Source organism: Euprymna scolopes, chromosome 12 (assembly GCF_053919585.1).
Source record: "Euprymna scolopes isolate OS-2025 chromosome 12, ASM5391958v1, whole genome shotgun sequence".
Lineage (NCBI taxonomy): Eukaryota > Metazoa > Mollusca > Cephalopoda > Sepiida > Sepiolidae > Euprymna > Euprymna scolopes.
The window spans coordinates 114,039,122-114,065,248 of record NC_136493.1 but is presented as its reverse complement, the minus strand read 5'-3'; the positions used below and the strand labels follow the sequence as shown (position 1 = coordinate 114,065,248).

Sequence of the window (26,127 nt, the reverse complement as noted above, 5' to 3'; positions counted from 1 at the left end):
GGGAATGTATTATTTTGTTTAAACAAAAAATACCTTTACTAAAGTTATGGTTTTCTGTAGTAAAAAAAAAATAAACTGAATTTATTTTTACTTTTTTATGAAAATAATGCATCATAAATTATAACAATTTAAAAAAAAATTATTTAATTTTTACAGGAACATTATGAAAAAAGCCCCTAAAGTCTGTATTAATGAATTCGATATAACTGAAAAGAAAAATTAATTTCTCGAACTACCAATATTATCATTGAATTAAGCATTGTTTATTTAATATTTTCACACAAAAAAATTATAATAGCAAAAGTATTTCTACAATTTTTTTAAATTACAGATTTCGCATAATTTTTATATGCGAGATTTTAATAATTTCCTACCTCGTATGAATGTGAAACTTTCAGCATAACATAATTTTTATATAATCTTGAACAATAATTAAAAGAACATTTATTTTAAAAACAGGATCATAAAAAATAATTAAATTAAAAAAATGTTAAAAATGATACAAACGTTCAGGATAAGAATGTACGGATGCACGTCTGCCAAAAAAAAAAAAATAAAATAAAAATAAAAAAAAACTGGCACCCCCCCTACCTCCTTTTAATATCATGACTTCATAATTCAGAATTACTTGCTTTTTGGGGACTAATTAAGCTATTTTTTTGTACAAACAAGGTGTTTTATTTAATTCAATATCTTAGGACTTCACTAATTATCTTTGGAATAGACCCAGAAAACTAATATTTATCTTTTAAAGGATTTTTGCAATGAATTTATTTAACTTCCAAATTTAGCTGAATTGGTTAGTTGTCGTGAAAACATTTTTCATAACTTTTTTTTTTTTCACGTATACAAATATTTTTTCCTTTTGAAAATTAATTTTAATCTCTAATCTTTCAAATACAATGAAAAAGTAGAAACCTACAAAAAAGATTATGATAAATCGGCTTTCAAAACTATGACCCCCTATCTTTATTCGTCTGTTTTTGCCTATACCTAATTTACATCTACTCATAAAATTTGATTTTCTTAGCTAAAAATAAAACTACTCAATTTATGTGATTTTTAGAATATGACCTTTTTACTTTTTTGTTGTCATGGATACATATATCATACTGATTTTTTTTTTTTTTTTTTTTATTGCCTCAATATATATAGCGAGGGATTCTGGCCAAAAAAAAACTGCTTCTAAATTTGCATTCTGCATTTTGAATGCATAAAATGTAATAAAACATGTGCAGCTCAGGAATACATTTCAATGTTCCCGTTATTTGGTAGGGTGACATTTTTTTTTACCTTAAAAAAAAAAAAAAAAAAAAAAATGCTTTTTATATATAAAAAAAAAATGCTTTTTATATATAAAAAAAAATGCTTTTTATATAAAAAAAAATGCTTTTTATATAAAAAAAAATGCTTTTTATATAAAAAAAAATGCTTTTTATATAAAAAAAAATACTTTTTATATATAAAAAAATACTTTTTATATAAAAAAAAATGCTTTTTATATAAAAAAAAATGCTTTTTATATAAAAAAAAATGCTTTTTATATAAAAAAAATGCTTTTTATATAAAAAAAAATGCTTTTTATATAAAAAAAAATGCTTTTTATATAAAAAAAAATGCTTTTTATATAAAAAAAAATGCTTTTTATATAAAAAAAAATGCTTTTTATATAAAAAAAAATGCTTTTTATATAAAAAAAATGCTTTTTATATAAAAAAAAATACTTTTTATATATAAAAAAATACTTTTTATATAAAAAAAAATGCTTTTTATATAAAAAAAATGCTTTTTATATAAAAAAAATGCTTTTTATATAAAAAAAAATGCTTTTTATATAAAAAAAAATGCTTTTTATATAAAAAAAAATGCTTTTTATATAAAAAAAAATGCTTTTTATATAAAAAAAAATGCTTTTTATATAAAAAAAAATGCTTTTTATATAAAAAAAAATGCTTTTTATATAAAAAAAAATGCTTTTTATATAAAAAAAATACTTTTTATATATAAAAAAATACTTTTTATATAAAAAAAAATGCTTTTTATATAAAAAAAATGCTTTTTATATAAAAAAAAAATGCTTTTTATATAAAAAAAATGCTTTTTATATATAAAAAAATACTTTTTATATAAAAAAAAATGCTTTTTATATAAAAAAAAATGCTTTTTATATAAAAAAAAATGCTTTTTATATAAAAAAAAATGCTTTTTATATATAAAAAAAAATGCTTTTTATATATAAAAAAAAAAAAAAAATTGAATAAGGGAAGGTTATGTTTCTGAATTTTTTTTGGATGAGTTATTCTCATGTCGTTTCAGCTGATGTAACCTTCAACCTTCTTGTTGAACTCGGGAATCTGTATAGAATTTCAAATGTAACCCTATATTAAATCCATGGGGGTAGCAAACCATTTCCATCAACCATGACCGGGTAGAAATCTTAATTCGCAATTGCATTTTTAGTATCACCCATACTCAGAATTGAACCTTTGACCTCTTATATCTCTGGGCAATAAGAAAACATGGCATACATATCACATTAGCACCTGCTCTTTTGTCCATTTTAATTGAGTTGCATACAGGATGAGAACTCAGATATGGAGAAAGGATATTTGAATGGTGATGTTATTGAAGTTGTTCAGATGTTTTGTTACCATGGTGATACCGGAGGAGTATAAGGATGAGCAAGTGCCAGTGTGATCACAAGAGTTAGGAGTGAGTAGAGTTAGTTCAAGGAACATCTTAATTGCTAATCAGCAGAGCGTTACCTCTGTCGAGCAAGGCAAGAGTGTCATATGTCTGTACAGTGTGACAATGTATGGAAGTGAAACTTGGTCAGTGAGGATTGAGGACATGCATTGCATGGACAGAATAATATGATCATTGTGCAATGCGAATCTTTAAAGCAGGCTTAGATCTGATGACCTCAGAGGAAGATTAAACCCGAGCAGAAAAAGGAAATGTGCAGAAGAGTAGAATTCGATTGCATGACCATATTAAAATAAAATGAACAAGAATTTTTGGGTTAGTGCATATAGAACAGTTAAGGTAGCAGGGTCAGCTCATGGGGGGAGGCCAAGGAAAACGTGGAAAGAAGTGATAAGAATGACCTGAGAAAGGGGGGAATGTCGGGAGATAGGTTAATTTAGAAGTCAATTTCTAAAAGCCGTCAACACATGTCAGCATCTATAATATAAATCTCACCTGTCTGTTTAAATGTATGTATGTATATATGTATGCTTGTATATATCTGCCTAAAACTTTCGACAGAGGTGACGGATTTTCACACGATTTGTATCGTTTTGAAGCTCGACCCTTCGGACGAAAAAAATCGAAAAATTGGCTAAAAACATTAATTTCTTCACCTTCAACTGAGCACATTTCTGCAGAGAAAGGTCACTTTTTTCGCTGATATTTTCGAAAGTCATCCTCTTTTTTCCATTGACTAGCCTTATTTTAAACCTACGTCATTTCTGGTTTGGCGATGGGCGCAACTGCAAAGACGTTACGTTTTTTTTTTTTTTCCCCATATTCTTTTCCTCCTTTGCGATACAGGTTCGAGCCTGCCATTCTACAACAATTTTTTTTTTTTTTTTGCTCAACACACACCTCCAAACACCGGGCACCCAGGCTAGTTTAAAATGAATGTTAAATCAACCAATGACGATAAAATTATGATTATTATAAATGCTGCCGTTACTCACCCCCACACAGCGGAGACGATGCATTTGTGAGATATTTGGCCAAACCAAGGAACACGAGGGCATCTTTCACCGACATTGGAATGTCATCTCTAATTTGATTTACAGGAGGAGAACTCAGCTCCACGTGACAAATGTTATTCACTTCTTTGATTACCTGAAATAAAATTCAGAAATTTATTTTGCATTCAAATATGTCATTTGTTTTAAGGCATAAATATGCACCATTATGCGCATGCAGGTAAAGATAGAAAAATAATAAGAGAAATAAGCAGAGAAAAAAATTATATAGAAAAAGAAATTGAACACACAATCATGTTTCTTTAGCTTCAGTATTTCGCTTTATTTATGGAACTTTATCAAGAATAGCATTTATTGCACAGAGTTGGATGAGATATACAAAATGTTAGAAGTATCAGGTTGCAGTTTTTAACTTTTAGATGAACATATCTCGACTCAAACAAAAATCTATTGACTGAAATAAGCACCATCAGAATCAACACACTTTTGCCAAATGTATTCATGCCAATAACGTAAAAAGCTTGCGTTCTGGCGGTGATGAAGTCGCTGAAGACGTTTTTACTATTGCTTAGTATTTTGAAGCATTTCTCATGCAGAAAGTTGTTGAGATGCTTGAAAAAGTGGTAGTTGGTAGGTGAGAGGTATGGAGAGTATGGCGGATGAGGCAGAATTTTGTAGCTCAATTCGTTCAACTTCTGCAGGGTCGGTTTAGCAATGAGCAGTCAGGCATTGTCATGGAAAATTGGAACTTTTCTGTTGACTAATGCTGGGTGTTTTGAAGTTTCTAATGCATTACATCCATTTATTGACAGTACTTGTCCACCGTGATGGTTTCATCTGCATTAAAAAAAAAAAAAATGTATGAGACTGGTCGTAAACAGTAGACATAACCTTCTTTTGGTGCAACTCTGGCTTTGGGAAGTGTCATAGAGTCTCGTTGGCATCTAACCACTGAGCTGAGCGTCGCCGGTTGTTAAGAATCCACTTTTTATCGCAAGTCACTCTTAGTTTGAGAAATGGGTCATTCTTGTTGCGTTAAAGAAGGGAAGATTGTCGTTCAATTTGTGAGACACCTATTTATCAAGTTTTTAAAAAAATTTTCCAAATCTCTCTCAAATGGTTGGAAATCTTTGTTAAGTTATATCTAATTCAGAAGCAAGTTCTCGAACAGTTAAGACTTTTAATTGATCGTTGTCAACATCCGATGACCGACCACTACACTCATCAAGACTCGTCGCCACCACAAATTTTCTTAAACCACCATTGTGCTGTGTGTTCAGTAGTGGTTCCTGGGCCAAATGCTTTGTTGATATCGCAAGTTGTTTCAGCAACTGCTCGGCCTAGCTTGAATTGGAACAAGAAAATTGTGCAAATTTGCTTTTTTTCCATCTTGTATTCAACGTTCTAGAAAAGACATAATTGTTTTAAAATGATCGTAATTTAAACAATTAGATAGAGCGAAAAATGCTCTTTAAAACGATATATAAAGTGAAGGTATTATAATGAAAAATTATTTAAAAATACATGATTTGAAATCAAATCCAAATGAAAAGTTTATTTTAAAGCCAGTAGTAGGAACTACTAGAAATGAAAGAGAAAAAAAAGGAAGAGAGAAAAAAAAGGAAGAGAGAAAGAAAAGTGGAAGAATAAAAGAAAATAGTGGAGAAGGGAGAAAAAAAAGAGAGAGAAGGGAGAAAAAAAGAGAGAGAAGGGAGAAAAAAAGAGAGAGAAGGGAGAAAAAGAGAGAGAAGGGAGAAAAAGAGAGAGAAGGGAGAAAAAAAGAGATAAAAGCAAAAAAGAGATAAAAGCAAAAAAGAGAGAAAAGCAAAAAAGAGAGAAAAGCAAAAAAGAGAGAAAAGCAAAAAAAAGAGAAAAGAAAAAAAGAGAAAAGAAAAAAAAGAAAAAAGAGAAAAGAAAAAAGAGAAAAGAAAAAAGAGAGAAAAGAAAAAAGAGAGAAAAGAAAAAAGAGAGAAAAGAAAAAAGAGAGAAAAGAAAAAAAGAGAGAAAAGAAAAAAAGAGAGAAAGAAAAAAGGGAGAAAGAAAAAAGGGAGAAAGAAAAAAGGGAGAAAGAAAAAAGGGAGAAAGAAAAAAGGGAGAAAGAAAAAAGGGAGAAAGAAAAAAGGGAGAAAGAAAAAAGGGAGAAAGAAAAAAGGGAGAAAGAAAAAAGGAAGAAAGAAAAAAGGAAGAAAGAAAAAAAGGAAGAAAGGAAAAAAGGGAGAAAGGAAAAAAGGGAGAAAGAAAAAAGGGAGAAAGAAAAAAGGGAGAAAGGAAAAAAGGGAGAAAGGAAAAAAGGGAGAAAGGAAAAAAGGGAGAAAGGAAAAAAGGGAGAAAGGAAAAAAGGGAGAAAGGAAAAAAGGGAGAAAGGAAAAAAGGGAGAAAGGAAAAAAGGGAGAAAGGAAAAAAGGGAGAAAGGAAAAAAGGGAGAAAGGAAAAAAGGAAGAAAGGAAAAAAGGGAGAAAGGAAGAAAGGGAGAAAGGAAGAAAGGGAGAAAGGAAAAAAGGGAGAAAGGAAAAAAGGGAGAAAGGAAAAAAGGGAGAAAGGAAAAAAGGGAGAAAGGGAAAAAGGGAGAAAGGAAAAAAGGGAGAAAGGAAAAAAAAAGGAGAACATGGGAATAAGTAATAAGAGGAAGAGGGATAAATAAAGATACGGCTAGAGATAGTTTGGAAGTCGATTTTGAAAAATCGTCCAACACATATCAGTATGTAAAACTGATTTTGATGATTTGCTCCTTGTAAAAATACTCATTATTAAATACTCACGGTCATCATTAATGTCTTTGTGGTCACAATTGAAGCAAATGCTTGAATAGTTTCAGGTAACCACACTCCATCCTGTAAAATTATGAAAATACAATATATATATTTATATATGTTTATGGAAAAAACTTTTTCAATTGTATTTAATCTTTTATTTATACTTATTCTTTTATTTGTGAAGCTCGGTGTACGTTAAATGTAACTACAGAGAAATATACAAATAGATGACAAAACCTCAAATTCCAAGATGTTATTCATTTTACCATTTATTTCTTTCAACATGTCAAAATGTCCACTTTTTAGACAGCACCTGTTTCGTAGCACAGAAACAACCATATAATTATTATGCTAATTTTGAACATTTCCCTAGTAATACACACGGACGTTAAAACGCTTTGAATAATCACAGATTTCAAGGTAGTTCTACTTAAATAGCCATATTTTTTAAACCAAAGCACTTCAAGTCTTCAAATTACTACTTTGTATGAAGAATTTCATGAAATTTGGGAACCAATCAGAAGAGGTGTTAATCTTAATACTGTCAAGTGTCCGAAATATTTTTGACCATTTCTTTTTTTGTCGTGTTAAAAATAAGACTTTAACATGACGAATATCGAACATTTTGAAACAAAATTTCTTCTGACACCCACTAGTAAGTAAAATCAATCTTTTACTATCTTTATCAATTAAAAGTATTATTGCACGTTGAGTAGGACCGCGGTAATTGATAATAATTTAAAAGGACCTACCCGAAAAAAAAAAGCGTTTCTATTTCTCGAGTTTGGTCAAATGTAGTATTAGTAGCAGCAGCAGCTGTAGTATTAGCAATAGCACAGTATAAACAACACACATTCTTTAATTTTTACTCAAAAACGAATTAAGAAAAAATTGAAAATATGAATATAAATGTTCTTACATGTTTAATTAGAGCTATTTTGTTATCAGAATAACATTAGTTCAGATAATTTGGTTTTCATATAATATAATAACAATCCCAACCAATTATGGATTAGTTTGAAGGGGACTAGAGTTTCATGTGTGTACTATCAATAGCAGTGCCCATATGAAAAAAGTCTGGAAATTATTGAAGGCATGTCGCTGTTTGAAATTAATAAATATTTATGATTTTATCATTAGTATTAGAAATGGAAAAATTAAGTTTTAAACCAAAAAAAAACCAAAAAGAAACATTTTTGGAATCGGATACTAGGATTAGGATACATTTATTTTTACGATTCTGATACGCCAAAAGTTTTTGATTTTTCCGTTTTCAGATTCCAATCAACAGTTCAAATACTTATGTGTGAGTGAGGACACTTCTCAACCTATATACTCAACAAATTTTTGATCTACAAACTCGAAATAAAAGGGCCGCTAAAAGGTTAAAATTTAAAAAAATTGGTGCTTGGGGGTAATTGGATTTTTATCTGTCAAGTGTTTCACGACTGCGCATGCGCAGTCCTGAAACATGACAGCTTTCTTATGTTAACAATTAGTAAGTTTGAAAACACTTTTTAAAGATTGTGTCAAGCTGGCCTAATTGTTATCCTACTTGACTCATTGTCTTTAGGTTTTGGTTTTGATCTTTGCTTGAGGATTTTTTGTTTTTTACTTACAAGAAGTGAATGGTTGAGAAAAAGCATAATACTTGCATGCACATGTCTCAGTTTCTTTACATATTTTTTTTATATATATATTATTCCTTAATTGGAATTCATTTTTGAGATGAGCATTCTATATATTAATTTTATTAATTTATTTTTATTTCGGACTATTAGTCTCATTTTTATTAGTTGTTGTTTTTCATCTTTTATTGGTTAATTGACGAAGGCCAGAGGAATAGTTGGCCGAAACGTTGTGAATAAACAAACCAATAAAAGATGAAAAACAACAACTAATAAAGATGAGACTAATAGTCCGAAATAAAAATAAATTAATAAAATTAATATATTTTTTTATTTCATTTTTTTTTTTAAAGGAATTTAACGTTACGTTTAATACCTACGGTATATCTGTTTATAATAAAAAAGAAATCTGCATTAACTAAAATATAATATTTATGCATATTTCATAACCAGGCAACGCCAACCAGCCTGCTAGTATACACATATAAAGTTCAGTGTTTTCTCGCTCTTTGATATTAAAAGCCTACTTTTTTATTTAAAAATTATTAGAATGCTCTTCTTAATATACTCAGTCATGAATATGCGAAGGACTACATGAAGGTTAACTAATTTTGCGTATTCCTTGGAAAAACGAACGTTCATTGATTAATTATACATTTTATTATTTTTAATTTGATGATTGGTTTCATTTAATTATTACGCTTAATTCCTTTTATGAATAGTTTCAGATATCAAAAGTTTCTAGATTGTGCGTAGAATTTAGGATAAAAACTTTCTAGCACACCGACATGGTTATATCTATATCTCTTTCTCTCTCTCATATATATATATATATATATATACACATATATATAAAGTGACATTGTCATGTGTAAGCGAAATATTTCTGCAAGACTCCTCTCAGAATATTTGGTCTACAGACTTGAAACTGGATATATAGGATATTTGGACCTCGTGAACACTTGAGCCTGTAAAAATAGCAGCTAAGGGATCAAAATTGAAAAAATACAGTTGACCTTGGTAGGATAAGGTGAATAAAGCTGTTTCCTTTTCTATTACTGTTCCTATTTACAATCTCTCCCCACGGGACAGAGTTAGACACCTGGGTCGTTTTTTAATATGAAGAAAAGGAACAAAAATAAAAATTGTCTCAGTAGTGAAGGATTTCTCCTCCATTGACAGAGAACAAGAAATTGAAGTGCAGCATCTGAAGAACAGATGCTACACTTTGATCTTGACCCGAAGGCCAACGGTGTTTGTCGTACTGTTGTGTGTGCACAAAATTAAACAACTTAAAATCGCTTAATTTTTAACCTTTTGTATCCTTCTGTCTGTAGCTCAGACGATAATGCTGGAGAGATAAATAGTGACAAAGGCTGGAGAGATAAACGTTTTGGTTTCAATTCTAGTGGATGGAATCCAAGTCATATTTTTTTTTTATTTCTTTTGAAATCATTACTATATAATGAATAATAATAAATATGAAATCTGTATGAATTAAAATATAATATTTACGCATATTTTATGACTGTGTAATGCTGGGCAGCTTGCTAGTATATATATATATATATATATATATATATATATATATATGTAAGTAAATTCTTGGTACAGCAAAATGGAAGGAGAAATTTCAGAGGAAACATAATTTAATTTAAATACAAAAAAAAAAAAAACAAGAAACGGGCAGGTGAAATTATTAAAATTTCCTTAAGGCCTTATCGTCTGACCCTCTAAGAGGAAACGTCAGAATGATAAATTAAAAACTAAGAAACGAAATTTCCAACTGAAACCAAATTCCCTTCTTCCCTCATTCGTTTCTTAGTTTTTAATTTATCATTCTGACGTTTCCTCTTAGAGGGTCAGACGATAAGGCCTTAAGGAAATTTTAATAATTTCACCTGCCCGTTTCTTGTTTTTTTTTGGTATTTAAATTAAATTATGTTTCCTCTGAAATATATATATATATATATATATATATATAATATCAATTTTCATTACTTCACATTATCTTTAGTCATGAGTATTTTAATTTTAAAAAGTTTTTAAAATATCTTTTCAACAAATTTCGAGAAAATACAATTCCTGGTAACTTTTTTTACAATTCTTTGACATTTACGCAATTCTTATAAACTGGAAATTAATTAATAATTTAAAGAAAACATTAGTTTCTGAATTTTTCAGATGACGATTGGTAATTCATATTATTTGGATTATTTAGACTTCTGTTCTTATCTTGGGTATTATTCGTACAGCAGTTACATTGGCAGAATAATGCCCAATATGAGAACAGCAGTCTGAATAATCCAAATTATACAAAGAAGTCAGTTTTCATGAAAACAAAACTTAAAAGTAAAAAAAAATAAAATTAACAGTTGAAAATTGCAAACAAACATCATTTGCGATGTCAACCATTGATCATTACTTAGGTGAAGCCAACAAAAAAAAAAGGGTGGGAGTGGGTTGTTTTGTTATAGAGATGAACTTACTTTCTGAGGTGACGTGATATCAGGTAGACAGCATTCAATTGCATATTCTGGATCTTTTAAGAATTTCTTCTGTGGCATGCGAAGTCTAAAGAAAATTAAATTCAAATTAAAAGAAATCCTTTCCTCCATAATTCACAGTAAGGGGTATCAAATTATAACGAGTATAATATTATAAGTATTCTCAAATCATAATAGATAAGAAATTATAAGAATTATAGAATTTATAAAGGCATGTAAAATTTATAGGGGGTGTAAAAAAATTATAATCATTAATATCTATAAATATGAGGCATATGATTGTTTGAATTCCAATTTTGACAGCCTTGTAATTCTCACTTTACTTATTATCCTTTAGTCTTCACATTCCATGAGCAATGTTTCTGACAAAGGGGAAACAATTGCTGTTTCCTGAGGTGGAATCTATTATAGATTTATTGTTTACTAGTTTTTGACCTTGAAGTAATATATATTTTTAACTACTTACATCAAATGGCTTCATACCTTGTCTGGAAGGATTTCCATTAAAAAAACAAAAAAAAAACAAAAGGCACTGGAATCTAACTTTTCCAGATTTGGATTATTTTTTGTTTTTACAAATGAAGTACAAAAGAAGTAAAGGTTAGGATAATGAATGAAAGAAAGAAGTGTGAGGGCTGAAAGCATAAGGGATAAAAGGAGAATAGGAAATAAATGAGGATGAGTAACAAAAGAAATAAAAAAATAAAAGATGAAAAAGAAACGATGAAGGACGAAAAAGAAGACTGAGGTATGAAGGAAGGATAAGTAATGAAGAGAGAATAGAGAACAAAAGAAGGGAAGATGGGAGGACGAAACAAGGAAGACGGAGGGAGGACGAAACAAGGAAGGCGGAGGGAGGACGAAACAAGGAAGGCGGAGGGAGGACGAAACAAGGAAGGCGGAGGGAGGACGAAACAACGAAGGCGGAGGGAGGACGAAACAACGAAGGCGGAGGGGGGACGAAACAACGAAGGCAGAGGGGGGACGAAACAACGAAGGCGGAGGGGGGACGAAACAACGAAGGCGGAGGGGGGACGAAACAACGAAGGCGGAGGGGGGACGAAACAACGTAGGCGGAGGGGGGACGAAACAACGAAGGAGGAGGGGGGACGAAACAACGAAGGAGGAGGGAGGACGAAACAACGAAGGAGGAGGGAGGACGAAACAACGAAGGAGGAGGGAGGACGAAACAACGAAGGAGGAGGGAGGACGAAACAACGAAGGCGGAGGGGGGACGAAACAACGAAGGCGGAGGGAGGACGAAACAACGAAGGTGGAGGGAGGACGAAACAACGAAGGTGGAGGGAGGACGAAACAACGAAGAAGAAGGGACGAATGAATCCCAGGTTGCTCAAATGATGTGCCTAAATATCATAAATAGAGAATTAACAAAAGCCATTTTTTATGCCTTGATTTGTTATGCCTAAAAAAATCATACAAACAAAAGATCAGATAAGAGCCATTTATCATACTTTGTCATACATAAACAGTAAAACCTTTTGTGAATTTCTATTACTGGTTCTGTGAGTGGTATTTTTGGGAGGGTGTTATGAGGTCATCCTGTATTTAAAAAGAAATTTCCCCACATTAAAAAACAAAAATAAAGTCTGTACATTATATATACCCATGATGAAACGAAAATATATTTTAAAAAATTATGTAAATTGATCAAATAGTTTTATTTTTAAATGACAAAATTAAAATATTATGAGTATCTGAAGAATGCCTTGCCAGTCATTTTCAACAAACACATCAAGAAACAAAAATAAAGATAACTCAACGATAATTCAAATTTGCATGATTTATGTTGTAATGCTTACACATCTCATTAATCGTTTAAAATGATTTTTTATATAATAAAAACATGAGCAAATTTTGGAAATATATTTTCATTTCATCACGGTTATGTACATCAGATTTTTCTCTATTCTTGTTTTATTAATATAGAATGCATTCTGGACAAGAACAAAAGAAAATTAAATCAAGCTTTATCCACGCAGAAGTTAAACTAAAAGCCACTTATTTTGGGACAAATTTCACATTAAAATCATTTCATAAAAATATAAAAAGTTTTTTTTTTTTTTAATTATTTTTTACAAAATCCAGGTAAGCATATCTCTCCCTACCTGTTCAATGATAACTTCTCAGAGTTGCCATAATCGACATACAAGACATCAAACTCTGTACTGATATTGCTGCCTAGTGGTGGAGGATACTGTTTCTTGATCCGAGCACGATACCATCGGTTATCCAAAGTATATTTGGCTAGGACAAAATCATCTGGCAAAAAGAAAAACATTTTAAAATAAAATCGAATGATTGAAATGAGAGTGTAGATATAAAGTAAGCAGATTTTCAAGAAAGGATTGGGATTTTTTTTTATGACACATTGTGAACATGCACCATATCCACTAACCTGGCTGTGATTGTCTCCTTCACTGTGTCGGACTAAAGCCATTCGTCAATCCAATCAACGTTAGAGAGTCCTCATATCAAACAAAACCATAAGTCCAGTGCATAAACAAATAGATTTTTTTTTTTTTTTGGTTTACATATGGTTCCTGTCTACTTAAGTGAATGAAAGGTTAGCATCACTGAACCTTTCCTCAACAACACTGAAACAACAGTTCCATTATAGACTCCTTTGGCTGAGAGCCCTAAAGGAGACAATCTACTCCGAGAAGCATACTAACCCAACTACCTTGGTAGTTCTTATCAGAACCAATTGGTTTCTCTTCAACCAAAACTCCAACTCTTACTCCTCCTCCAGGATCTCTTCACAACTGTCCGACTCTAGCTTTTTGCTGGTGGTCATTGTCCAGCCACTCAGAGGAGACATTCACTAAAGATAAAATCCAACTAATCTCCGGACATGGTTCCTCTCACAAAGCCAATACCAGCAAGATTTCCCCTTAAATTAAGCACTTACTTTGTTTTTAAACAAAGAGAATATCTCTTGGATGGTCTGAATTTGGCCAGAGATATTTTCAGCTTTCTATAGCCCCTTCTTCTTCTGGTCAAGCATCCATCATTGTAACATCCGCTATCCACATGCACTAGCAACACATACTGCACAGCACGTTTTCACATATCAACACATTTCAATGCATTAGTGTTTGCTAAAGTAGTTGGTACGTGCAGGTGGTGTGAAACAAGTATTTAAAGTATGAATGCGCTACGTTAAAAAAAAAGTTATTTCTTTGAATTTTTGAGATAAGGATTGATAATTTATATGTAACAATGTCTCATCTTCTTTGTTGCTTTATTTTTCTACAGCATTATGTAAACTTCTCATCGGAGGAGGGGGAAATAAATAGTCAGGGATTTAATAAAAAAAAAAAAAATTTTTTTTTGGAAACTGCTGATCTGCTGAACTATGAGAAATAGAAATATCAACAAATGTCTGAGCCCCAAACAAGGGGAAAGTGGTGTTAAATGAGGAAAAGAATGAAGGTGGTCATAAACCATGATGCACTTCCTCCTGACTGAAGAAAAACAGAAATATCATGTTATCGATGGAATGAAAGAGGTTGGTTTTAAGTCTCAAGTGACAGTGGATCTTTGCTTGACCAGACAGACTGGTGCAAGACCCCACAGTCAGGCACCCTATAAGGGTTTATAGTGAAGCAAGGGTTTTGCAATTTATAGCCACAGCTTTCCTGAATCGGTATTGCTCGATTTTAGTGGCAACAGACGTTTAGGATAACTGAAAAGAATGTCAGAATAGGCAGAGAAAAGACTAATGGGTTCTTGTCCAGAATTCCCCCTACATTAAAAAAAAATTTTTTTTTGAAATCTGTACGATGTACATAACCATGATGAAACAAAAATATCATATTCCAACAATTATTCCGTTGATTAAGCAGATTTATAAAAACTCAACTTATATAAGTAACTAAAGAGCATCCATTTTGTCCACCATCTTGAAAACAATCTAAAACTACAAAGGGAGATAATGCAATAATTCAAACTTGCAGAGTATGTTGTAATGCCTACAAATTCCCATTAATAACTTAAAAATTATTTTCTTTCTAAAAATAAAGCTACTTGATCAATTTACATGATTTTTGGTGTACGATATTTTTATTTGACACACGTGCGTACATCATACAGATTTTTCCTTTTTGTTTTTTTTAATATGGGGAGAATTCTGGACAAGAACCAACTTGCATAATTTTTCATCCAGAATAATTGCACAACAAGTGTTTTAGAGTGTAATCTATTCTACTATTCAATCCGTTATAAATTTCCCAGGGTCATTAATGAATATGTACACCAATAAGATTGTGATACGTACCAATTTCAACTGAAGTGCAAAAATAAAAAGAATTTTCAGCATTGTAGCGACACCAGCCATTGATTAATTTCATCAGATTTGTAATCCGGGGAACATCGGAACACCTTTGTACCATGAAAGAACTGGGATTCCTTAAATGTGTAACTTGCACACGTTCAACTCGGCCTAAAAACAATGAGATTAAAAAGAAAGCCGCATTAAACAAACTGTACTCACATTAAAAATTGAGACTGATCCAGTCTGTATATTTATGCTATTTCAAACAGAAAGCATAACAGACAGATCAACAGCAGTTTTTATAGAGATGTACAGGCATAGCTAAAAATACTATTTCAAAACTGAAATGTGACAGACAAACAGAGATGCTTATAAAGTACAAACGGTCCTAAAATTAACAGAACGATGATTCTGCATGAAGTCAATCAACATATCCAGTTTCACATCCGTTACACATGTTGGCATATGTTGGACAGCTTTAAGAAATTGACTTCCAAACTTATCTTTAGCCAGATCTTTATCGCTTTTTCTTCCAAGGTCATTCTTAACATTCCTCCATGTTTTCCCTGTGAACTGGACCTGCTATCTTAACTACCCTACATCTACTGACCCCAGAACTCTTACTATTTTTTGAACATGGCCATACCAGCATACAGCTCTTTCCGATTAATTTGGGATCGATTTCCTAACCACCTACCATTTTATTGTTTTCCTGTAACTACTACACGTTTTCTTTTTAGTAGACCCCACCCCAAACCGATGGAATTGGAACTGTACATATTTTTTGTAAATGAAAAAAAAAATGTCAAAACCTAGAAAAGGATTGCTATTAGTGCGAATGCAGTATTGTGGTGACTGGAACTAGTTTAATAGAATAGACCAAAAGAATGATGCATGACTGCTATCCTACTTCACCCAATTTGACCTTGTGCTATATTTGTGTAATTTTTTCAATATTTTTGGTAAAATTTATTGTAATTATTATGCATTTATAAATTTAATCAAAGCCTACTCTTCTGCACACATCTCTCTATACTGTCCAGATTTGATCTTCTGAGGTCAGATTTAGGTCTGTCTTGGAAAACTCTCATTACACATTCATTTCTCCTCACTAGTCAGGTTTCCATACATCATCAGACTATGTACACATGCCTGACATACTTTCCCCTTGGTTAACAACGGTATTGCTGTGCTGGTTAATAAAGACAGAAGTTCCCTGAACCTGCTTGCAACCGGCTCCAGAGCAGAAGGAAGACCTGTCCTACTGCAAATGAGAGAGGAGGACAGGTGGCATTGACCAAACAGGGAGTCTGTGTCCTAAGACCCTAATCGCTGGAGAAGAGCTGTGAAGGCATGCTCCAAGAGGAATGAGGCTAGGAGAGATCAGCAGTGGTGGGAGAGGAGAGAGCAGAAAAGCATAGATGACAAAGAGCTGCAACAGATCTCTCATAACCAAACACCACCTACATTTGTGGCATGTTCAACAGAGCTAGTTGATCCAGGATTGGCCTGCACAGTCACAATAGATATTGCAATTCTGACGTACTAATCTCGTGGCTATCATAATATATTAAAAAGGCAATTGAAATGAACAGCTCTCATTTTGCGGAAGCTTTATGTCTTACATTACGCAAGCTTCTGGAACACCTTCACTCCTGATCTGGCAAGTCTGTTACCAAGATTGCTTGAAAAATAGATCACATTACTGCTCTAGTAGGTATCTCATTGCAGATGCAATCCTCTGTCTGTATGGAGTACTATTGCCACATCTGGGCAGGAGCTGATAGAGTTCAAAACCAACTTCAAAACCTAGTAGGTGATGCTCTTTTATCTTCCCTGAAACCTCTTTCCCACAGAAGAGACGTCTGCTCTATTGCTATTTTCATGGCAAGTGCTCGATTGAAACCAAATCTATGGTTCCTAGTTACCAAACTTTCACAGAAAAACACTCTACTATCTACAACAACTATATACAATTTCCTCCACTCTCTAACTGTGCCTAGATTTAAATGCAGATTCCATGAAGAAAGCTTCTTTCCCAGAAGTACGCACCTGTGAAACATTGTTCCACTGGTCTGCTTTTTGGTTGAATACAGCATGGTAGCCTTCAAATCCAATGTAAGCAAGTTCTTGTTAAGCCACCCCATAAATAATCAAATTCTACCCAATTTGCAGAATGATAAGTGGTGACACCCAAGTAAAAAAAACAAAAACAAAAAAAAAAAAACTAAAGTTATGTAACCTACTGATGTCATTGAATTTGGTCTATGGAATCTGATCACTGGTCTTAAGAAACAACCAGATATAGATAACATATGACAAAAATTAAAGATAGATAATTATTTTGGGGGAGATTTAGCAGAGAAGCCAACAAATTAAAAAAAAAAAAAAAAAACTAGTGCCAAGCTGCTAAAGTAAACAGGCAATCAAGATGACTGACGAAAACATGCTGTCTTCGGGAATGATGTACAATCATTGTACGACTAAATTGCCACTGCTGCTGATTAAAGAAACATTGATACAGGTGATTGACTGGGTCCGTCAAGATAAAATATCATAAAACAATCTTGTAATAAAGAATAAAACGAATTTACTTAAAATTTTTGAGAGGTTATTTTTTTAGCAAATATCTTTGTAATTCCATACCTAGAAAGATATTTACTAAAGAAAACTTCCTATTATTAATAAATATTCCCTCTTATACAAGCAATATTGTCAGCACAAAAGTGCGATTAAAATAAATAATAAAATGACTTAGTCACAGTTGCGATTATGTTTGGCAAATTCTTCAAGATTGAGATTTTTTTTTTCAACCCAGTGGGCCACCTTTTTATTTTTTATTTATTTTTTTTTTTTAAATCTTTGTAAAACAAACAAGTTTATTTCTTTATTATTGAAATAAAAACAAAATGAATTTAGTCAGTTACAACTTTCAGCCGAGAGTTTTTTTTTTCTTTTCAAATTAAATTTTACAAGTGACCTTTTCTTTTTTGATTTTGTAACAATAGCAATGTAACACTAGGAAATCTTTTAAAAAAATAGAATAAATCCCTGAAGACTGAAGCAATATTTACAATACCATGTGCCTACCTTAGGGGTACTAATTTCTATTTAAAACATTAGTGTCTAACTGCTCTTGTGGGGAGGAAAGTAAATAGCATTATTTTTTTTTAATTATTTTCAGTTTTTTTTTTCTTTTTGTTAATAATATTGCATAAAGTTCCATTTTATGATATTTATAATTTATAAATTATATTTTATAATTTACTCATTTCCTCCTTTGCGTTATGGGTTTGAGCCTGCCTGCCTGCCTGCCTACTACCATTTTTATTTTTTAACACCTCTCCACACAGGCTGCCTACTGAGGGTTCCTTACTACACCACCTCTACACACCCGGGCAACACCAGGTACCCCCACTATACAAAAGTAAAAATGTGTGTGTGTGTGTGTGTGTTTTGTATGTCTGCCAAAACTTTGACACATGCTACAAACACTGACAAAATTGATATTGTTAGAAAGATCGCTCTCTCAGATGACAAATATGTAAAAATTGGTCAAAAACATTAATTCTGTGCTGGTCAACTGGGCCATTTTTTGTGAGGAGGGGGTCAGTTTTTGCGTCAACATTTTTGCATGCCCAGCGATCTCAACGTATATTTAAAAAACATTATTTCAAAGGCCGTGGCATCGCAAGTGGGTCAGACAGCTAATGTGTTTGCTTTTTTTTTTTCCACCACCTTTTCCACTTTCGCGTAACAAGTTTGAGCCTGGCTACTGCAGCTATTTTTTTTTTTTTTTTTTGCGCTCACTGCTATTTTGATTAAAACAATTCACTTAATTTTTTTTTAGGGCTGGGGGTGTGTTGCTCAATAGCCTTAGTATACCAACTCTCCACCCGAGCAACGCCAGGTACCCGCCACTAGTGGTAACTAAGAGACAACTGCACACTTCTCACTCCCCAAATGGGACATCATCATTGGATGCTATTTAAAGTCATAACCAAAACTGATACAATCTGGATTATTGGATATAGAATTACCAAGAACATATGTATACAATTATACTAAAATTTATCTTCAGAAAAAAATAGAAAATTACTATAAACATACCAACAAGCTGTTTGTACAACAAATGTGGCCGTCTCAAAAGAATATTCTTTTGTTTTGTTGATTCAATTTCGTTATCTGAGAAAATAAAAACAAGAAAAAAAGATTAAATGGGGTTTCTTCATTATAATCGTGAAATGCAAAAGATTTTTTAGCCTGCTTTAAAAGATTAAGAAAAACTGGAAAAGAATATTTTAGTCTAATAAAAGGAGTTAGTCACATCTTCTGAAAATATTATTTTGTAAACTTAAATTTGAGTATTGAGTATATTTATACGATAGTGTGTGTGTGATTTTCTGTGTCATGCTTACATCCAGATCGTTTAATTGTTATATACTTCATTTCTTGTAATAAATAATTTTACCAAAAATTCTTCGTAAGTTTTGGTTTTGATTATAGCTGATATCACTCAAGTCATTTAATTTTTTTATAAATAATTTTACTAACAATACTTCATAAGTCTTGGTTTCGGTTATAGCTGATAGCACTTAAGTTATCTATTTTTTTTTATAAATAATTTTATCAAGAATTCTTCACAAGTTTTGGTTTTTATTATAGCTGAAGAAACTAAAGTTATATATATGAATATATATATATTGCATAAGTTTGGGATTTGGTTTCGATTAAATCTGATGAACCCAAGTCATATAGATATATTTGCGATTTTTGAAATCGCAACTTTATAATATATAAAAATCAATAAAACATTAACTCTACAATAATATATACAAAATCTGCAAGAATTAAAATATCATATTAAGCATATTTTACGACCTGAATATGCCAGGTGTCCCTGCTAGCTTAAATACTTTTGCAGTTTTAACAAAATAGTTACAATAATATCAGTGTCTCCATTTACATCTGAACATCTACAGAATGCCAACATCAATATATTACATAGGAATCAGTCCCCTGTGGAATTTTCACAGGTCCATATAATTTTTTATTAAATGATAAATTATTTTAAAAAATCTTTTCTTCTGAAACATTTGCTGGCATCTACTCTTATCAAAGAAAAAAAAAAAAAAACTAATATTTTTAGTGTTTGTCTATTATTAGAGTGAAATTCAAAAATCAAAATATTTAATTTGAAGTAAACTAATGGTATCTACTTAATTGTCATGTCACAGTCATGAACATATCCAAAAATTACCAAAAACGATAAGGTAGAAAATTATTAACGAAAACACTTTTCGAAAACAATTAGTAAAAATTAAGTTTTGTCATTTATTTATCATTCTTTCAAATGTTTTGCAGAGACAACATGTCAATGCAATTAGTTTGAAATTTTGTGGATCTGAACTGTTTTTCTCTGGCTGAGGGTTGGGGATCACAATAGTATGTTTCCAGCTATTGGTTAGTTTTCCCTTGAACCATATTTGTTGCGTGTGTTTAAAAGATGTGTTATTGATTTGGGGGGGGGGGTCAGAAACTCATAATGCATCTCATCTGCACCGGTAGCGGTATTATGTGCTTCGTTTATGACTTTTAAGAGTCCATCTATATAAATAAAACTTTTCCTTTTTATTTATATAGTATATGGTATGGTACAGTTATTAAAAAATTACTCTTAAATGTAAAAAAATACCAAGAATGAAACACTTTAATAAAACAAAGATGAAATTTTTACAGCTGTGTTTACAATCGTCGCACTATCATTTTTTTTTAATGTTAAAAACTATATGTTGATATTATTAATATTATAAGCTTTATTACAGTAAAAAAAAAAAAAAAAGTTGCCACAGCTTTAAAAGTTTCATCCTTGTTTTATTAAAATATTTCATTCTTTGTATTTTTTAAGGTTAAAGACTAATTTAAAAAAATCTTACCATAACATTTAGTTTTTAATTAAAAAAACGTGTCCGCACCACAGCTTATTTTTTTAAAATGTTTGCATCTAATAAAAATATTGTTGGTTTTCTCTTAATAGTCGCGTACAGTATTCCATCCTTGGACATACTTGGCTTTATATTGTTGGTTTTCTCTTAATAGTCGCGTACAGACTACATTTTATTAACTTTGTTATATTAAAATTAAATTATGAGATAAAAAAAAATGCATGAATCTCTTAGTAAAAGAGAGTTATCTCCCTCTGAACAGTGAACTATTGTAAACCAGCGGCAAAATTAATATTGTGGTTTACTTTTACAGTAGATATTATGATCGAAAAGAAATAATGTAGTCATGAAGTTTTCGAATGATTACAGGTGTTTGATTTTATAATCTTTATAAATAAAACAGTAGACGTGTTTGTGTCAATATCTAACAGGTAAATACAAACTACTGGTCACATAACACTGAAATTCTCAGAAAATAACATTCATGTACCAAGGACGGTTTAAAGCGAGTAAATTCTTTGTTTACATGCATGAATTACGTGCAAAGATATCAGCAAATTGTTAATTCAAACTAGCTGCTATGTTTATACTTGTGCACATGCACAAATTCAATTCATTCATACATGTTGTTTACTATTGAGCTTTTATATTTATATAATCAGAAAAACTGCAGAATCATTCAGCGATATTTCTCTTTACATTATGGTGTGGGTGGGGACGATGTGAGATTATCATCACATGCATTGCCGGCAGTTTTGATAATTAATTATTCGAGTATGGAAGTGGGAGGGGTAATTTTCAGTAATGAAGTCATTCCTCCTCAAATTATGGTGCAAAGGGGGGATAACATGGACTGGTGAGTGTTTAAATGAGACAATCCTCCTATATATTATCTCCTCCTCTTTATTTATGTAGGGGAAAGGGGAATAGGCAGGGGGGATATAATCCAGTGATGACGTCATTCCTCTTCAAATTATGATGTAAAGTGGGAGACAACTTGATTATCCTCACATGGATTGGTGAGTGTTTAAATGAGAAAATCCTCCCAGACATTATCTCCACCTCTTGATTTGTGTAGAGGGGGTGGGTTATAGGCATAAGGGTAACCTTCCGTTGATGACGTCAGTTCTCTTCAAATTATTGTGTAAAGTGGAGGACAACTGGAGATTATCCTCACATTAATTGGCGACTGTTTAAATAAGACAATCCTCACAGATATTATCTACTCCTCTTTATTCGTGTAGGGTGGAGGTGATAGGCAGGGGAGTACCTTCTCAAAATATGGTGATAAGGTTATTCCTCTTCACATGACAGTGTCAAGTTGGGGACAACATGAGATTATCGTCACATGAATTGGTGAGTGTTTAAAATGAGACAATCCTCCCAGACACTATCTCCTCCTGTTTATTCCAGTAGGAAGGGTGATAGGCTGCTTTCTTGTTGTGTTTGTCTGATTTACTGCTAGTTATGATCAACCAATTGATTGGATCAAGCTTATCCAACCGTCCTTCTTGACCAAAGTGGCATGTTGCATCTTATGTCCTAATAGGACCTTGAACATGATCTGCTCAACCATCAGGATTCTGTTCTTAGGCATTACGGGTTGCCATCTACAGTCAACAGACTCTCTACAAGGGGGCAGTCAGTGTATTCTAATAACTAACAGGGTGTTACTGAGATGTAAGTGATTACTATGACTAGGGGCATTCTGAATGGGGAGTTGTGTAGCAAAATATTTGTTTACATTACATTCAAATTTTTGCATGTTGGTACAGTTGGCGAAACAGAGCAAGGAGAGAATTACAAAGGGAAACAGTCCGAGAAAAGAAGCTATTAGAGTAGGAAGTTTTCCAACATATGGGGACCTCGACAATGAAGGGGTGGGATTTAACTGCTAGTGCGGTGGATCAGAACAATTTTTTTTTTTTGTTTACATGTACTGAATCACCACTTATCAAGGTCCATAGGCCACTTGAGGAAAACGATTAATAATAAACTTGTCAGGAGGACAGTCAAACACAATGTGAGGATTGCTCTGGCTAGAAATTAGATTTAAAAGTATGGTTTAACAAGAATTTGTTAACATTGGTTTTGAAAACAATCATGCTATAGTCAGTTGGGAAGTAACCCCATGGTACTGTGTTACAAAGAGAAATAGTTCTAGGAAAGAAAATTTGCTCATGGAAGTATTGTTTAGTTTTAGGTATACAGAGAGAGGCATGACAATTATTTACAGTTGTAGCTAGACGAGACCTTACTGTTGTTTTACAGGGGAACCACATTATTGAAGCTCAGCCGAGCACACACCATGAAAATGATGATAGAATAGAAAGAGACTAGTAATGTTTCTTCTGTGAAAAAGTGGTTACAGGGAATAGAAGTGATTTTTTTTTTTTTTTTTTTTTAAATTTAGGCGAATACCTATATCTTTCTTTCCTGTGTTACATATGTTTCGACATCATAATGGAAAATATTGTCCTTATTCCATTATGCAGCTCATCAGAGACAACAAATATCAGTAAAAATTAACACAGAATTTAAAAAGAAAAAAAAAAAAGCAAAGATACTTTAAGAGAAATGAGGATAATGACAAATCATCATCAGATTCATTGTCAAAATTACTGGAAAAATGGCAGAATTGCTTTACCGGTCCAGAAAGTATCTCATTCCGGACAATCCTTTATTTGCACAAGAATCAAATACGGCCAAAAATAAAGTATTGTTGCGACATCTGGGGTGGAACCTGAAAAAGCACCCTTTCCTTACTTGACAGGGTACAGAACCGTCTTCGAAATTTAGTGAGTGATGACTTTTTCACCCCCTCCACTCCCTTTTTTCTCACAGAAGAGAGGTTGCGAGTCTGTCTCTGCTCTAACAATATTTTATGGTAGGTGTTCGACTGAGCTCTAATTTATGATCTCTCCCTGTAAAACATTCACAACAAATACTCACCTAGCTAAAACAATTGCCAACAACTTTCCTCACTCCCTATTTGTGTCGAAAACTACACAAAAATTCTATGAGCAGTTTCTTTCCTAGAGCTGTCCATCTGTGGAACTTGATACTGTTTGTCTACTTCCCGGCTGACTATAACAGTCATCTTCAAATCTAATGTGAATAAATTCCTATTAAAGTCGTCCATATAGATAATCTAGTCCTATCCAAGCTCTACCACGTTTGATTCACCATCTACCTAACACTTCTCTTATCCTTGAGTAGCTTTTTGGTCTTGATTGGTGACCCAAGTAAAAAAAAACAAAAAAAAACTCACTTTAAAAACATCATCATAGTATTTCACTCCATCTTGAGATTCATCATTGGGCAGCATCACGTGAGGACAATTTGTGAGGATGTGTGTGATAGTCTACACATCAGCGGCAATGCAGGATCACAGAGCATCCTCTACATAGCCGCACTTGTGTAGATTATTGGCAACCTTTTCTCAACCTGGTTGAGTGTTACCCACACTTTTCATGGAATTTCACAGATGAGGAGAATGATAATCCAAAAACATGTAACACTCACTTTAAAAATGGTATTCAAAGACACCCCCACCCCCCTCAAAGAAACATAAGGGTCTATGTTTGATCATATATTGGAGGGGGGGGGGTGTATATATGCATGTATCTCAATGTCTTGACAAAATAAACCTTTCATTGTCAGAACAGACCAGATTCAAGGCAGTAAATTTTGCACACACAAAGAGCTGAATATCCTTTCAGATAGTTCTCTATAGAAATAACTAGCAGGGAGATCCAACATTGCCTGGGATTGAATGAGGATTAACAAATGTGCCACATACTTCAAATACTTTGTCATTGAAATCGTCCATTTTTCAATTAAATCGATTGATTGCCTGCTCTAGTCAGGGACCCAATGCAGTGCACCGAAAGCATCATGGCTCAATTGTGCCCTAAACAGACATTCATCTCAAACACACTTCTATCTTATCGAATTTACTATTGACTTTATATTTATGCAGTAATAAAACTTCTCAAATGCACTTGTATTGTTAGACTGTATAAGGGTGTTGAATTTAGTCAAAATTAGAGTATTCCTTTTTTTAATCGGATTTTTTCGATTATTTATTGGATGCATTCCAATACGAAGCCTATCTCACAGAAGAGATGTTGCGAGTTTGTCTCTGCTTTATCGTTATTTTTATGGAAACTGTTCGACTGAGCTTCAATCTATGGTCCCCCCCTCGCCAAACTTTCACAAGAAACACTCGACTAGCTGAAAACACTATCAATAATTCCCCCCACTCTTTATCTGTGCCTAAATCTAAACATAGATTCCATGATCAAAGCTTCTTTCTTAGAACTGCCCGCCTGTGGAATTGTCTTCCGTTTTCCTGCTTTCCAGCTGTCTATAATATGGTTGTCTTCAAGTCCAACGTGAACAAGTTTCTGATGAGCCGTTCCACTTAAGTTAATAAATTTACCGAACTTCCATTACTATTGATTACTATATTGTCCTTTTGACTACTGTACACTCTTTAACCCTTATTCTTCAGTGGCCTATCGGCCTTGATAAGTGATGACGCCTATGTAAAAAAAAAAAAAATCTAAGAACACTCCTAGACATATAAAGTACATTTGTATGAAATTAAAAATCGGCACAGCCATTTCAGAGTCCATAGGCAATAAACATACACACAGACTCATACAGAAAGTGCCTTTAATATATAGGTAGGGATATTTAAAAGTTACTGAAATTAAAACAAAACAATATCAACTAGCAGCAAAATCCAATCACTGTATAGGTCAAATAACTTCTTTCCTCGAATTGCCTCCCTTTGGAATACCCTCCTTGCTCTCTATTACCCATAACTGTACCAACATGCATTTGAACGTAATGTGAACAAACATCTTCTACCCAACACCCTAGCTAGGTTGCTCCCCTCTATAATCTGGCTTCTATCACAGTAGTATCCTTACACTTTAGTTGTTTGAAGAGAACAAAAGTAAAAAGAAAAGTGCACTTTTATCCAACACGTTAGAACGCAAAATATCATAGTCTTAAATACAACATGAAAAGAAACTGTAATCTTCCATCATTCCAGTCATTATATGACCAACTGGACTCATGAAAAAGAATTTAAAAAAAAACTACCTGACAAATATACTCTGTAAACCAAGTGCAAGAAAAATACAAACAACTGCACTGAAAGGGACAGTTCTCAGCTGGGGTGTCTGAAATACAGAGTGACTGTGTGGCATCCAGTAGGATGTTCCACCTCCAACAAAAAAAAAAAAATAAAATAAATAAAAAAAATAAA

The 26,127-nt window shown here is 32.5% G+C and overlaps 1 protein-coding gene across 1 annotated transcript in view; it reads right to left on the bottom strand.

Annotated features, from left to right (window-relative positions):
* LOC145291462 (RING finger protein 17-like) overlaps nt 1–26,127 on the bottom strand; it is a 191,442-nt gene that overhangs the window by 80,336 nt on the left and 84,979 nt on the right. Inside the window, exons 15-20 of the mRNA XM_080137321.1 lie at nt 19,012–19,086; nt 14,905–15,069; nt 12,734–12,887; nt 10,590–10,674; nt 6,479–6,550; nt 3,702–3,855 (exon numbers count right to left, since the gene is read on the bottom strand). Of these exons, the coding sequence (XP_079993447.1) occupies nt 3,702–3,855; nt 6,479–6,550; nt 10,590–10,674; nt 12,734–12,887; nt 14,905–15,069; nt 19,012–19,086 (705 nt within the window). The remainder of the gene's footprint in view (nt 1–3,701; nt 3,856–6,478; nt 6,551–10,589; nt 10,675–12,733; nt 12,888–14,904; nt 15,070–19,011; nt 19,087–26,127) is intronic.